Source organism: Molothrus ater, chromosome 5 (assembly GCF_012460135.2).
Source record: "Molothrus ater isolate BHLD 08-10-18 breed brown headed cowbird chromosome 5, BPBGC_Mater_1.1, whole genome shotgun sequence".
NCBI lineage: Eukaryota > Metazoa > Chordata > Aves > Passeriformes > Icteridae > Molothrus > Molothrus ater.
In genome coordinates this window covers 32416048-32432528 of record NC_050482.2, presented here as the reverse complement: position 1 = coordinate 32432528, position 16481 = coordinate 32416048, and the positions used below count along the sequence as shown (strand labels likewise).

Here is a 16481-nt window from a genome sequence, read left to right as displayed (position 1 = left end):
AGTTTTCATTTGACAGTCAAAATACTACACCTCAGCTGGAAAGAGCATCACATATAAATTAAGAGATCCAATCACAAGGCATAACATAAACCAACTCATTACTGAACTGCACTAATGTAGACAGAAAGGCAAAAAAGCTAACACCTGAAAGAGAAGAAACACAAGCCACATAGCAACAAATTTTAAGTTCTTCTTCTCTCTTCAACAGAGAGAGCAAGGATGTACCTCATATGTTGTACTGTATTCTGTGTAAATTATATGGATACCTAAATAGTATGTAAAATACATTATACATGGTATCTCTCAGGATAAGGATATCTCTTAAGATACCCTTACACTACATAGGTACTTAATGTATATAACACCTTATATACATGTATATATCTAATGCATATAATACATTAGATACCTATGCAGCATAAGGATGTTCTGAGAGAGCCCGTGTCCAGCATTAAGAGATTTCTGAGTGATCCATTCAGATACTACACAACTGTTTTTAAACCACTGAAACAGAGCACTTGCACTTGAAATGTAGTTACATACTTTTGACACAACAATTATCATTCTATGTTAAAAATAAAACAACACCCTGTTTCAGAGCTTCAGGAGACATACACTTGAAGTTCAAACTAATGTTGCCTTCAGCTTCCCAAGCACAACAGATGGGACCAGGCAACTTTTGAGGATTTGCCACAAGTACTATATTCAGTCAGCAATGTCCATTTGCCAGACACCTGGTAAAGGGAAACAACAGTTCACAGTTTAGGCACTAGTTGAGAACTGGAATCACCAAGGATTTCCAACTTCTGCTGCAAGTTTCCTGTATAATATTCAAGAAGCCATCGGAGGCAGATGAGAATTAAATCAGAGATTAAGATGCACAAATTTAAATATTTAGACTCCTGTTACAATGGAGATTGTCTCTCCTGAATGCCCCTTAATTCTTAAAGCCTCTCCTTAAGCTAATTCAGCTGACCCACTAGCAGGGGCTCAATGCAGAGGTCTAAGCTTAGGCCTCTGTATCCAAGACATCTACACGCAGACACCAGAAGACCCAAGCTCTTCTGGACCAGAGGCTGGAAGCCAAGGAGGAAACATTATTGAATCTCAAGTGGCAATGCAGAACACCCAGTGTGTAGGTGTTCTGCACAATCAATGAAGCTCGGATACCCAACATCAGGCAACTTTATCCTGCACTGAAAAGTGTAACTTGGAAAGCAGAAAGACAGACCAATATAGTGAAAGTTTTACCAATTTTCTTCATTCATTACATTTCAAGGCATTACATGATGAAGAAGCTTGACCTGTGTGCCTTATGTGAATCACTTCAGAACAAGTGACATTTCTATTCACAGACTAAAATGCTCACATGAAACTTATGATTTACAATGGACCACGAAGCTTAGAACACATCTGAATAGATGATTTCCCCTGTAACTGTAAGAATTTACTTTTAAAAACATAATTTTGAAAAAATACTACTGTATAAAGGTCAATATTAATAAAAATCACTTCAAAATTAATGGACTCCAAACATGAAGCTAGCAGACACAGCAAATGGTAAAGATCAGAAATTATAAAAGAAACTAAAAAAGATATTAGGATTACTGGTTTCAAGTTAGCAGTTCAGCTATGGGCTGGCAACTCAAGAATGCTACAGAGTAATCTCCAGTCACATGCACAAAACACATGCTTTAGTGCAAGCTGCCTAAGTATGACAACATACATTTTACAGAGCATTGTTTCTCTATTTCGAAAGAACCCTTAAAACACATTTAAGTGAATACCCATTAAAAAAAAACCAACCAACAAACAAAACCCTCTAGTTCTCATCCTTTTAATGTTGTGAATACCTGAAAATAAACCTGGAAAGTTCAGTGTAGGTTGAATTCCCTGTGGGCCATAGTGTCAGAATTACTTAAACCATTTTATTCAAAAAATAAAGCAGGAAACCCAAAAACTTGGTTACTCCTACAGAAAATGGTTTATCTCTTCTTTCCTAGGATCATTTGGCTCATCCTTTTACCACTAAAGTAGCATGAATGCAGAGCACTCAGAAACTATTCAATGCTAGAAGTACATCAAGTGACTCAGATGCTCATATCACAAGACAGCTCAGCATGTAATTTCTTTCTTAGCCTTCTGCAGTATGTCGACTGCCCTATATTCAACAAAATTTCTAAAATATTATCACCATTACAGAACAAACAGCTAAAAATATTCACACGTTTTAACTGCTCCTTCCAGTTGCATTAGGAGTCCTAATGATCACTTTGACATTACACACTAAATTAACTGATCTGTATCTTTTTAATGAGTGTTTACCTTTTGCAATTCATCCTCATGTTTAGTTTCACACAGCTACCCAATGACATCAGAGGTTCTCTAAAAAGAACAAGCTTCCCAATTACATTAGCTTTAAAATGTGTTTGGCATATCATTCCTCAACAAGAATGATTTAACCCAGGGGACTGAACTGTCATGTATGTCACTCAATGCAAACAAGACTGGACCCTAAAGGAAGAAATGTAGAATAATGCTCATCTTCACACAACACAACACACAGCCTCTCAGTAACGGCAAATCCCATCTCTTGCCTCAGGCTAGTCCACACCACATCTACTGCAATTAAATAATTCAAAGTTTGCTTTGTCCAGAAATCACTCAAATCCTACCTTTTTAACTTTTACCCTATGAGCTTTGTAAGACTACTTGCCTGCAAGAAGAGTTACTTATAAAAGAAGAAAAAGTAAGTCTGCAAAATTGGATTATATTCTTTTTCCTAGATACAGCAAATTACAATACAGTTTCAAAAAGATGTCTATGTGCCAAAGGTGCACAACTCAAGTAGCTAAGTAAAAGCAATACTGCTCCTTCAAACAAGGATTGGGTAAAGAAACAGCACAGTGAGGCTACCAAAAGCTTTCTTCCAAGAGACTCAAGAGAGCACTTCTATTGATCAAAATATTCAAAGCTAATTCTGTGATGCTCTTCCAGTGGAGGCAAGTCAAATACAACCTTTTTTCCAGCCCTATTACAGCAACAAAGACCCTAAAACATACAAGCACCTGCAACATGTTACAGAGCTCTCAAGAAAAGGGCAAGCCCTGGCCCAGGCCAAGCTGATCCTGCCAAGGGATGATGCAGTAGTCCCTGTCTGCCCCAACACTGCCAGCCCTCTGCCTTCCCCTCTCCTACCAGCAGAGATGTGCCTGAAACTGTGCAGGGAGCTGGATAAGAGTTATTTTTGTTTGTTTGTTTGGTTTTGGTTTGTTTGTGGGTTTTTTGGTGGTATTTTTTAAACTCATTTTGCTTTTACTGCTATTTAAAAGTCAAGAAAAGACTTGAGAACTTGAGACAACACAGAGCATACAAGCCACAAGCCTACAAGAAAGTTGCGACTGCTTGATTGGATCTGTGTAAACAACAAGGATTTACATACAACTGGAATTCAGGCTGCAAGAAACTTTTGGGTATACTTATTTCTCATTTTAACTCCATTACTTCTGCCAATTATAAGTATTTTCCCCTTGTATTTCTAAGTTTTTTAATGCAGTGGAATTATCTAACCAAATCAGATGCAGTTTACTGAGCAGTATTTTCATTCTGTAATAAGAAACAGCAGGTAAACCTATTTAGGACAGTAAACCATCTTCAATTCAGTGATAAGAGAAAATTCTTACTCCAGTTCACTAAGGAGAGCACCACAAGCTTTCCCCAAATGCAGCACACAATACCAAAACTCCAGTCAAAACAGTTTATAAAGCTCTGTGTGTGCAGCATGCAATTCAGTGCAGCATAAGCAGCATTGCAATACTCTATAGTACAGAGCAAATCTCAGAGCCCACTGTATTAAAAATTATGTGTTAATGATCAAGTAGTATTGTTTTCTAGGGGAAACACCAGATTATTTGAGATAACATCAAGAGGACTGATGCCTCTACCAAAGACTGTTTCATCCTCTGTAATTGCAAGCTCCAAAAGACAGTGTTTTATTTACATTTTCCCTGAGAGCTTCTATCCCATCCATGGCTGGCATCTACTTTTCTAATTGGGCAACAGAAATACATCATGGAAATACAAACATATTTTCCAGCAATGTCATTATTTGCATGTCTGCCAGTATAAACAGGTTTGGTATATCAGAGACATAGTCACCATATCCCTTCTTGGTCATAGTGTATAGCATTCATGCCTAGTACACTTCTGTAGTCACTGCTGATCTGAGGAAGTATCAAACATAAAAAACATCTAGCAACAAAGAGAAATGGGCTTCAACTGTAATAGTAACTGGTATTCTCCACACCCTTTAGAAAAATAAGTCTGTTATGTTATTTAAACCCCAAACATTGTCAGCAATACAATTTCAGGTTCTTTCTGCAGCTCCTATTTTTAAAGCCTTAAATGGCATAACCTAGGAAAATCCTACTTTGGTATTATTTGTTAACATAGAGCACAGACAACATATGGATACTTTGGAGCCAACATCCTGTTATTTCTCAGTTAAAAGCTCTAACTAAGGGGAAGGAAGTTGGCCATATTTGTGTCCAAGTTTAACAATGGGAGAAACTCACTAATTTGAACATTTCTTAACAGATTATTGAAGTCAGCAAAAACCTCAGACTCTACAGCTTTAAGTTACTGGACTTAAAACTACAAAATTTTCACATGAACATGACCTACTAAGAAAACTTTACAGACTCACAGTAACAGAAAAAATGAAATTAAAGTCCTCAAAACATTGAAGAGTTCAAGTTCCATTTTCAATAAGGTTTCATTAAGAACTCACTTCTACTTTTTAATTGAGTATAAGATCTAGATCCCATGGTTGGTTGTCCCCTTCTTTTCTGTATACAAACCCCACCCTAATCCTCCTCCTCCAAAAGAACTCCACTAAACTTCAGCTGTGTCATATACATGCCTGTTCAAAGAATCATTTAATATTGTTTTGGGGTCTCTGAACCTAAGAGATTCTGCATAATTTTGTAATAACATATGCCTTAGAAAGGTGTTTAGAGAGTGAAAACTAAACCCCTTTTAATAAAACAGGCTCTATTTTTCTGATCATACAACTGGTCTAAATCCTTACAGTACTCGTTAAAGAATTTACTCAGGTTAATCATCTGAGCAAAAACCAGAACTGAGAAGTACATTACTACTTTTATCACAGCAAACCCATCAGCTAAATTCACTTTGTAGAATTTTAATACTATTAATATAAAAACAAAAAAAACCAAAAATAGAACAGACAGTTCATTTTACAAGTGGCTGAAGATAACAACTGTGAGCAAAATCTTTGACTATGTCAGACACTAGAAAGATTAGGAAAAACAGTTTACCTTTATAAAGTACCTATCAAATCTAACAACTTTGATAGACATCTCATAACTATGAATCTGGGACTAGGAGTTTTTCAATAGTTTTATCCCAGTATGGTAAGCTCAGTAAGTGACATGAAAGCATACAGATCAACTGCAATACAAACTCATAAATTACAATGCATGTGGGAGAGTTTAGTTACACTGCAAGTTAAAAAGTGAGCTCGTAAGAATCTGTTTTTAAAAGCCAGTATTTAAACATGGTTTAAAAAAGTGGTGCTGTTTCAAGTCAGTAAGAAGAATATGGCATTCCTCTGATCATTCTAGCCAAATCTAATCACGATCAGACCAAAAGAATGCAATTAAAATATCTCTTTAAGCAGCTGAGATTTGACAAAAAAAGGACACCCATTTTCTTTAAAAAAACTAGAACAAAAAAGGGCTTCCAGAAGTGAGGAAGTAAGATCGTTTCCTGCAACTGTATCATGCATCCTACTGTAAGACTGCTTTCACCTCAGACTCTTTGTAAGAGCACACAACTCCCAGCAGAAAGTTCCACCTCCTCATAAACATCTTCCAGTACTATTCCAATAAACTTATCCAAATCCCAAACAATTGTGAAAAAGTTTGTTAAGTGCTTTTAATGAAGAAAGCTATACAAATTGCTGTCAATTTAAAGTGAACAACACAAAGGTTGAGCTTACACAAGAATATGATAAACGTGCTGAACAAGTATGAAGTACACGCAGTAGTTACTCTAATATTCAGCCATGGCAAACTTAATGAAGCATTACTAAAAATACTAGCTTATGAACGACACTGCCCAAGTCCTTTGGAGATCTCGAGGAAAATAAATGTTAACACAGTGGGGAAACTTGTTCAGAGACGAAACAAGAGTCACACAGTAATAGACAGAAGGGAGTGCAAGCAGCACTCCCATCTCCCTTCAAACACACAGAAGTTTCTGTTCTACTGACTGCAGTTTTTTCTTATTTACATGTGACCACACACAATTCGTCAGGACTGATTGTAACTTGCTCTCGTTTTTCTGTGACCACACAAAATTTCACATAACACACCAGCATTCCTCTGTAAACTAAAATAGTACACAACATTCTCTGCTACAGTGTGTCACCTCATGTCTTTCCAAACAAGCACAGTCATTAGCTTCAATTCAGCTGTTAAAGTGTATATTACTTTGTACAACATTAAATATTATATCGCTTAATTGGAACTTAAGTCACATAACACATGCAATGCCTTTCTCAGATGCTTCTGGGGCTGCATCTTAATCTGACCTGATTGTTTCATATTTTTCTTACCACTATTTCATAGAAAACTTTTTTAAAGGGGAAGCAGCAAACTGCTGATAGGGAGAAAGTTAAACTAACTCTATAAAAACAACGGAAAAACATATGGTTAAAAAGTATATTTTAAGTTAGCAAGAAAAATTCGGATTCCTCTTCAATTAAAATAATCCTGTTCACCAAGATTACTGAGGTCTCAGGCTGCACAGCATAAAGTCACGTTTCAAAACCAAAACACACAGTCCTACTGTAATGAGTATATTAAAGGATTTCTTAAGAAGAGGAAAAAAAAAAGTAACCCAAACTTCTGTGTCTCCCAGGCTTCCTCAGTTGTGCCCACACCGTTGGAAAGCCACACAACCCCAAAACGACGCGGTAGCGATGACGAGCGACCGCCACAGCTCCCACCGGCAGTCACGGGTGTGCAATGCTGAGGAGTAAGGCACCGGGGCCGGGCACCACAGCCTTCGACAGAGGGGCAAGGCACAGACCCGAGGGGAGACCTGAGGGGTCCCCGGCTCCCACGGCAGCCGCAGGGCCGGCCGGGGCTGAGCACGGCCCTCCTCGGCCGCAGCCCGCCCGGCGGGCTCCCCGCTCGCTCGGGGCGGCCAAGCCCCAGCGCCGAGCTCGCCTCGGGCGAGTTCCGCTCGCTCCGTGGTGCCGAGACAGCCGAGCCGAACTTTGTGTTTTCCCCCCAGGGCGCCGAGGGGCCGCCCCCGCTTCGCCCGTCGACAGCCGGTCTGTCCGCCAGCCCCGAGGGGCACAGCCCGGCCCACGGCCCCCGCCTCGGCAGCGCACTGACAACAGCAGCCACAGAACACGCGACAGGCACAGGCACATCTGGGCACAGCCACATCTGGGCACAGCCCGCGGCCGCGGAGGTCGGAGCTCAGCGGGAACGGCACCGGGCTGGGTACCGGAGCATGGGCTCGCCGGCAGCTCCGCTCCGGCCCGGCCCCGGGGCCAGAGAGGCCCCTCCGGAACGGCGTCCGCCGTCCAGCTCAGCCCAGCAGGGCCCGGCCTGATTCGGCTCAGCGCCACTCACCTCCTTGACGGGGGGGAATTTTTTCCGGCACTCCAGACTCAGGCCCCGCAGGTCCCCCTGCATGTTTTCCAGCAGCTTCTTCACGGCCTCGGGGCTGCTGGTCCCGGCCATGGCGCCGCCGGGCCGGCCCCGGGCCGGGCGCTGTTCCGAGCGGGCAGGGGCAGCGCCTGTCGCTCCGCGGCCCCGGCCGACACGTCTGCGCCCCGCACCGGAACCCTCCGGCCCCGGCCGCGTCCCCTCCCCGCTCCGCGTCCCCCCCGCTCCCACAATCCCGGGCGCCGGCAGCTTCCGCACACACGGCCGGGGGCGGGGAGAGCGGCGGCCGCCGGCTGGGAGGGAGGAAGGCAGGGAGGGAGGGACGGAGGCGGCACCCGGAGCCGTCCTGCCGGGCTGGGCCGGGCGTGGCCCGGGGAGCGGGTCTCTTTCCCCGGGGTCCTTTCCCCGCAGTGTTATTGGGTCGGCGTGAAGGGGCAGGAGAGGCGCCGGGACCTGGCCGAGGGCGGGGAGCTGCCGTGGGGAGGGGACAAACTGCGGCGTTCGCGAAGGGTCACTGAGGAAGGAGGTGGCGAAGCTCTCTGGGCTTCAGCAGCCGCCAGCCCCGCCGAGCGGCCCCAGGGGTCGGTCCCCTGTGGCCAAGTCCCGCTCTCAGGAGCGTCTGATTTAAAAAAGCAAAAAGCGAGGTACACTGCTTTTCTTTAGAATCCTGAAGTTCTTGCTTTCTTTCCAATGCGAGTGAGTGTGCTCTGAAACATAGATTGCCCGGAGAGTTTGCGGAGTCTCCCTCGCCAGAGATTCAAGAACCGTTTTGATACAATTCTGTGCAATGTGCTCTGGGGTGACCCTACTTGAGCACGGAGATCGGACGAGATGACCCAAAGTGGTCCTTTCAGCCTTGCCCGTCGTTCTGTGGTTCTTCAGCAGGAGTGAAGCTTTGTGCCCTCCTCGGCCCCTGGGCGTGCGCAGCGCTCCATGGTCTCCTCCAAGCAAAGCGAGGGTGAACCCTTCATTGAGAAGCTTTGAGATAAATACAGGCAGGGAAAAAACGAGGGCATGTGAAATGGTTGGGTCCCAGGTACCTTCCATGTCACCAGCAGTGTCCCTCGGAATTCCATACCAGCAATTTTTAACCCATTTCTAAGGCTGGCTCCTGAACAACTCGAACACGCTCTTCAGTATCTGTTACTTATAATGCAGGGGAGCTTAGGCCTGATGGTTGTCTGGGAGCTTCCTTCTGGAGGATACCATTCATCATTCACCATAACAATTAACATTTCACAAAGATTTTGGTCTCTGCAATAATTTTTTTTTCCATATTCTTGGTACTGCAAATGCTGTACTGTGCTGGCTGCCCACATGTTATGCAGCATGGTTCTGTTCTCCATCTATAAACTCAGGGAGTTGGGAAACATCCACAAATTTTGACATGCTGTAGTTTTCCAACCTGGGAATCTTGAAAGAAAAATTATGAAGAAGCCAAATGAAGGACAAATTTTAACTGCCATTTGATTTAAAAATTTTGAGTAACAGCTTTTCTCTAGACTTTCCTGAAAGTCTTCAGTCTTACTCAGACAATGGTCTAATATATTGGGGTTTTTGTCTTGTAATGAAAAAGTAAAAATGTTTCATAAACTTGAGCATCCCTACTTGTATGTTGAGTTCATTTACTGTGAGAACCATTGCAAATGATAGAGTAAACAGGCTCCCACTGGCACAGCATTGACTGTACCTGTATACATAAATCTTTAGGGGTGCTTTCTGAAGCAAAGAGTGCAGTCTTGTTTTCTAACTAATTTGTTATTTTAAGATCTTTATTTTTGTATTATTTTCAATATACTGGCTGTTAGCTTGGCAGTACTGGATACATGGATGTGAGTTTTTAAAACTGTGTGTAATGCTGCTGCAATTGAATTAGATAGTTCAGCTTTATGTGCCTTCAGACAAGGAATTAGGATTTCACCCCCTGTGTCCAATAAAATCAAACATGATTCTATAATACTGTTATACTTTCAAAGTGCATTGGTTTGTTTATTCTCAAAAGCTTTGATTTTTCTATGCTTGCTTAAAAAAAAAAATAAAACAGCAACAAAAGAGCAAGACTGTTGTCTTTAGTAGAAAGATTTATGTGTTTAATCAATAAGCATTTTCCTAAGGATTTTCCCATCTTAGTGCATCTGTTCTGGGCTTCAGGCCTGATGCATTTCACAGACCAGTCCAAATACCTTAATAAGAAACGTGGATGATTAGCTAGGAGAATTAATTAATTAATCAATTATTGACTATGCACATGTATTTCTTAGGTAAGCTTTAATGATTTACTTCCTTTTTGATGTTCAGATTTTTCCACAGATTTACTGTATAGTAAGCCATGGACACATTGATATTCCCTGAATCTACTTGTCTGCTTGTTTGCACACTTGATATCACTTACATTGATCACACATATCTTTTCAACTACCAGCTTAGACACTCAGTCTGCTCAGCATTGCCAGCCAAATACTGCCAGATTGTTCATGAGTTTGGAAATGCATCTTACACTTTGTAGAATTCTTACAGTTGTAGAATTGAAAACTCCTCTTGGATCTGCTGAATACAAGAACTGGGAACATGTGCCCAAATCTCAGACATGTCTCTTAAACAACAAGGTCATCTTTCTCACCGTTTTGATGTATGCCTTTTGTAAATGCAGAGATTTATCAGTTAACCTAAATCAGTGCAGTTAAACTGTTTAAACTAGCCAGGATCCTTTTAAGATACACTGATTTGATTGTGAATGTGACTTCTGCAGTTGCATTTCATTTCAATAGATTCTATTGCATGCAGTCCTAACCCTCAGCAGAAGTGCTTGCCAGTCTTTTGTACACTGAAATACCCTGGTTACAGTTCAAGTCACTTTTGATTCAGAAGGTGGCACAGTGTTTGTGGACATCTCTGAGGGCACATTTTTGACCAGCAAGTTAAGAATGCTAGTTAGCTGTTAGGCTGACTTAATTGGGAATAGGACATTTGCCTGCATCTCAGGCTTATCTCTCAGCTTTTAAGCTAACTTTGTATTGCACTGCAATTATTATGTTGTGGTTTGCTTTGTTATTAAATTATATGTAATTTTGTGATGGGCAGTGGGTGATTGAAATAATTCCCTGTAGCTTTATGGCTCTAATTAGCAACAAAAATGCTCATGAGACTTGTTGTGACTCATTAAGTTAGCTCATGTTCATTCCAAATGATGTGCATCAGTCCTTTTAATTGGATTAAACATTGGCTGTATTAATTTCAGGTGTTTAGTCCTAGTTATAGCCCATCCTGGCAGATGTATGCAGATGCAGGCTTTGTATATGAGAACAGGGTTCTGTCATCATGTTGTACAGAGGCAAAATTATCAGATTTCATTCACTGTGGCAATGAATTGGTTTCATTGGTATGGGAAGAGTTGTGATTTTTCTCTGAGTTCACTTTACCTACCCTCCTGTATACTTCTGTAAGTGATATGAATCTGTCAGTAGTTACAGTACTAAACTAACTTCAGGATATGAAAAAACAATTGTGTGGAAAAGTAAAGGTGTTTGCAGATGTCTCTGGTGATTTTTTGTACTGCAGAGTTAAGAATCACAATGGAGAAAATTTTGTCTCAGATTAAGCATAGATACTGATATCAAAGGACAAAGTTAAATTTTAAATTAAAAGACAGTGAGAGATGGATTAATACTAAATATGTCCTATAGCCTTTTATAAAAACTATGCATTGTATTGGTCTGTGTAAGCACAAAGGAGGTCATTACTATGTGAACAATTCAGTAGCTCCTTAAATTACAGACCAAAGAAGCAGGCCAAGAGAGTACTTGTTGTGACACAAATGGGTTAAAAGAAGTAATAAACTTCCCCCTAGTATATAGTATTCTTCAGGGTTTTTTTAGGGAATAGAAATTAAGTCCTTGTTCCTTTAGGATGTGGCTGTGCAAGGAAGTTAGATCTACCAGCAGACTGAAAAGTATGTTTTCCAGTGTAAACTGCTCACTAATTTAGCCTGTGTTCCTTTCTGCATAGGAGTGAGCTTATGTTTACATGTTGGTACCCATTTTGTTTGTATGTTTACAGCTAATACACATTTTATTTCATTTGGTCAACTAAAAAAGCAATCCCAGCTGCTCTCTGGGATCATCCTCTTTGCCATTAGCAAACTATTGGTAATTATGTCATGTTTTGTTTAAGGTCACTCACAGCACTGTTAAGCAACAATGCCCAAAATGTCAGACCTATGATGTGTACTAGGTACTCAGCAGTGATTTCCTGTTGAGTGCAGAACTCCAGAGCCTACACACAAATCTCTTGACCAGAGGCTTAGATGTTTCCAAGACTCTCATGTAACCAGCCAGCAAAGCCATTTTTCCAATTTTTCCTGCTTGAATTTTGTCCAAACAGATTTTCAAAGCAGTGGGGTATTTGTTGTTGTTGTTCTTTTTTAATTAGCCTTTTGCATGCTGATAATTGAATCAGCTGAACCTGGTAACACCTTTTGTGAGAAAGAACTGCTGTCCAATGCTTGAATTAATTTATTGCTGTGTTAGAGCTGGCAATGTAACAGCAGACCAATAGAGACACAATAATCACAAAATTTTATCAGCATCTCCCATGCCCTTCGTACTTTCCAGCTCACACAGAAAGTATGTGGCTGGCCTGGGAAACAAGCATTACTCTGTGCTTTAAATTGAATCTGTCTTTCATTCCCTTACACAAATAACAGAATTAATATCTGTTCATCTCTGAGTTTTCCCTGTATGATGTGTAATGCAGCCCATACATGATACATATTTTTTCTGTCAAGTGTAGAAAAAAGAAAAACAGAATGTGGAGATGCTGCATGATTTACACAGAAAAACCCAACACTGACCATCCTTACCACCTTAACAATCTGTCTCCTCACACCAGTGCATGGATGTGCTCTTGGCAACCTGCTGGGTAGAGCATAGGAAATTCCAGGTCTGAATACTCAGTGTTCCACCTGAGAGCCAAGCCCTGGAGCTACTGAACAGATGATGAAGTGGGATGTAAAACTTGTTCAGCCAGTCTGAAACCTTATTTCCCTTTGACAGCATGGTCATCAGTGGATTCCTATGGCTGTTTATTTCTAAGGGCCTTGCTTCCCTGCTTCAGTCATAACTAACTAAACCATGCCATGATCTAAGAACATTTGATAAACAACTATAAAATTAGAAGTTAACATGTAGTAAGTATTGATAGATTCTTTACCTAATGGCTCTACTCCTGACCCACTCAGCCACACTTTGTCATGGGTGATACAAATGTCTGGTGGGCTTGAATGTCTTAGTTTGTTGGAGGCAAGATCACAGAAAGCCAGAACCAGCCTCACCAACAGTAGAATTTCAAAGAAATTGATGCTTCATTGTCCTGTGATGAGCAGCTGAGGGAGCTGGGGTTCTTTAGCCTGGAGGAGGCTCAGGGGTCACTCACTCTCTACAACTATCTGAAAGGAGGTTTTAGCCAGGTGAGGGTCAGCCTCTTCTCCCAGGCAGCTTGTGATAGGATGAGAGGACATAGTCTTAAGCTGTGCCAGGGGAGGTTTAGGTTGGACATCAGGAAGAATTTCTTCACAGAAAGGATGATTAGACATTGGAATGGGCTGTCCAAAGAGGTAATGCAGTCACTGTCACTGAAGGATTTTAGGGAAAGACTGGACATGGCATTTAATGCCATGATCCAGTTGATATGGTGCTGTTCAATTAGAGGTCTTTTCCAATCTAATTGATTCTGTCATTCTTTTTCCCCCTCCTTCAGGATATTTTAAACCTTCCTTTGTAAACTAGTTCCTAAAAATTATTAGAAACTCAGTTCCCGATCCTTATAATGGGCTGGAATCACCTCTAGACTGTTTCCTTTCTACTGGTTTACCATTATCTTTCACTAACAAGTTAAATCTATTGCTAGAAACCAAATTTATTTTTGTTGTATCTCTGCAAGACAAACCACCACTATAGAAGATTTTAATTTCTAGTTGCCTGTTAATGACTTTTGCAGTAGTTGCTTTTTTAGCCATAGGACACTGCTCCTTTTTGAAATCCTTTACCACCTCCTTACTAGTATCCTACAGCTACTTTCTCATTACATTCCTCTTTTCTATTCGTGCAGTATAGGCTTGTCCATACTCTTGGCTTGTCTTAGTGTGATTCATCATTTTTACATACACTCACAGTTCTGCACTATTTCTTCCTCTCTGATATTACAGAAACAATGTGAATCATAAAAATGAGCTTCCTAAATTACAATTTCCGACTGACCGTGACATAAAGCAAAGAGAATTTCAAAGATTACACAGAGGATAACCTAATACTTCCCATATTAAGTAGTACTACAGCCTTCTTTGATTTATCTTTTAATCTGCACTACCTTATCTCAAAAATATTATATAAATAGCTAAGGTGAAATTTTCTGAAGACATCTGCTAAGACATTATTTCCTATACCTAAAATCAATATGTTATTTGTATTTGCTTTTAACAGGTATAGATGATACAGAGTCAGTAATTACTGTCCCTTGTGTTTGCAGACTTTCTTCTCAGGCAAAAGCCACATTTATACAATACCCAGAGCATAATATGTATTTTAGAATGTTGACAGATGTCGAAAACAAGCATAGCTCATCTGAAGTCTTTCCAGACAAGCATTCGTTGTGTTCTGGAAAATGCCTTTATGCCTCCAGAGCTGGTTGCAGACCTCTTACCAATTGCACCATATGTAGGATTTAATTTTCATTTTTAAGGAATTACTAATTTTTCAACAGGGGCATGTCTGGAATGGGTCATTTTGTTTTAACAGAAATTGTCCTGGAGAGGCAAGGATGTTCCTCCAGAATGGAAAAGAAAGAAGGAAAAGGGAGATGTATGTTTTGGTATAGGCTGTAATGGGGGGAAAGTGTTACTTGGAGGAAATGATAATAAGTCAAAGGTCTTTTTCATGGTTTAAGCCCAGCTGGAAACTAAGCCCCACACAGGTGCTCCTCTTCCTCACCCCTCTAGTGAGAGAGAAAAAAGAGAGATCCTGAGGTAAGAACAGCTGGAAACAGCAATGAGATAAGAAAATGTACAATATCAGCAACACTATTAATAACAAATGTAGACAAAAAGGAGGGTGATTTACATACAAAAAATGTGTAACTGAGCTACCCAACTTGGTGCTGCACAGCTCCAAGACAAAGAAAAAAATGTCCCTCCGCCCCTCCTCATGCCCTGTTTCCCCCCAAGCCCAAAACAATGGAAAACAATGGTAGAGAAACCCTCTGGTCAGGACAATTGTTACCCCACTTCTCCCTGGAAATAGGAATGCCTGCCCTGGCCCGGGAAACAAGAGCCCTCTCCCTGCCCCTGGCCATGATGTAAGATTATATGGAATAGCACAATGACTTGGCCATGCACACATGGCTCCAGGCTCCATCCCTCATGTCCCTGGCCAGAACTAGGACAGTCTAACACGAGAGTTTGGAGTGGCTTCATGGGTTTAAGTTGGAAGCCATGGTGAAAGAAGGGAAGGAAAGTCATACCATTTGCTATGCTGAACAAGAGCATGGGTTTTATTCCCCTGTTAATTAATTATAACACTAGTGAGTAAAGGCATTCCCTCAAACCATGGTGAGCACGGAGCAAATACATATCTATTCAGGCCTCCACTCAAAACTTCCAAGTGATTTTTAATGGGTACAGTTGGTCTAAAGAGGGAGGAACATTCCTCTCAAAAGAACAGGATGTTTATGGATTCAAAGATCTCAAAGCTGGGGCAGGTGGCTCAGATGACTCAGACTAAGTTTCCATCCGGGAAGGGGAAGGGCCTTTGCACCTCTCAGCTGCCTCCCTCTGTAGCCCAGGGAAGGCATGTAGCCCAGAGTTAATAGAACAACCCACCACTTGCCTCTGCTGGTTGTTCTGCCAGTGTCTTCCTTCTCCTTTTTAAAAAATTGCATAAAGACTCCCACACTTACCTCTATTTTCAGATTGTCCTGTTCCAGTTTTGAACCACTAGTTATTTGAATGTTTCCCTACACTCCAAGACTCCCTGCATAGAGTTAAGTCCCCACTCATAAGGTGTCCCATGCAAATTGAGGCACCTAGGAGTAGTCTGAGAAAGTTACTTTTCTGAGAAAGTAACTCTTCCTCTCCCCATCTGTTAGTGCAAACTCTGGGGTTGTAACTTTTTTTCTATAATGTGTCCCAGGTTACAATCCAAACTTTGAAAAGGTAGGAACTCAAATAGTGTATTTTCACAGGCTCCTTACCGGAGACCCAGAAAGATTAAGCCAATTTCTCATTTCTGTTTATGTATCCAAGGACTAGTTCTTGTGCCACTGTTTCAGTGCTGAATGCTTGTTCACTGGGGCTACAGAGGATGTAGGGGTGCTTACTGCTTTCCACATGCTGTAGATATGATCTGAATATTTTGCACACTGAATAAAAACATTAATTTAAGACCAAGTGCCACCAACTTCTTCAACAACATCTCTATTCCACAATGACTTCCTAATGGAAATTATTTTGAGGTTGTTGGCAATTTCCTAAACTTTGTGTTGGATGATACTGTGGAACATTCATGTGTTGATGAGAGTATTGTGATACTTGAAGTGACAATTAAGTGCCAAGTACTATAATAATTTAGGCACATCTGTATTACCAACTGTCTATTTCAGTTACTGCCCTGACAAATAACAAAATTTACCTTTTATTAAACCATACAGACTGATGTGAATTCTTTATCAATAGAGTCCTGTATTAACTGTTGCATAATTTGGCCCAGGATGACTGTTAACACTACC

At 41.1% G+C, this 16481-nt stretch overlaps 1 protein-coding gene across 2 annotated transcripts in view; it reads right to left on the bottom strand.

Moving 5' to 3' along the window:
* The window catches only part of MON2 (MON2 homolog, regulator of endosome-to-Golgi trafficking), a 66108-nt gene extending 58241 nt beyond the window's left edge, over positions 1-7867 (bottom strand). For both annotated transcript variants that reach the window (XM_036400597.2, XM_036400599.2), the window contains exon 1: positions 7671-7867. In XM_036400597.2, coding sequence (XP_036256490.1) covers positions 7671-7781 — 111 coding nt within the window. In that variant the 5' untranslated portion in view covers positions 7782-7867. The remainder of the gene's footprint in view (positions 1-7670) is intronic.
* Positions 7868-16481: the final 8614 nt, after the last annotated feature.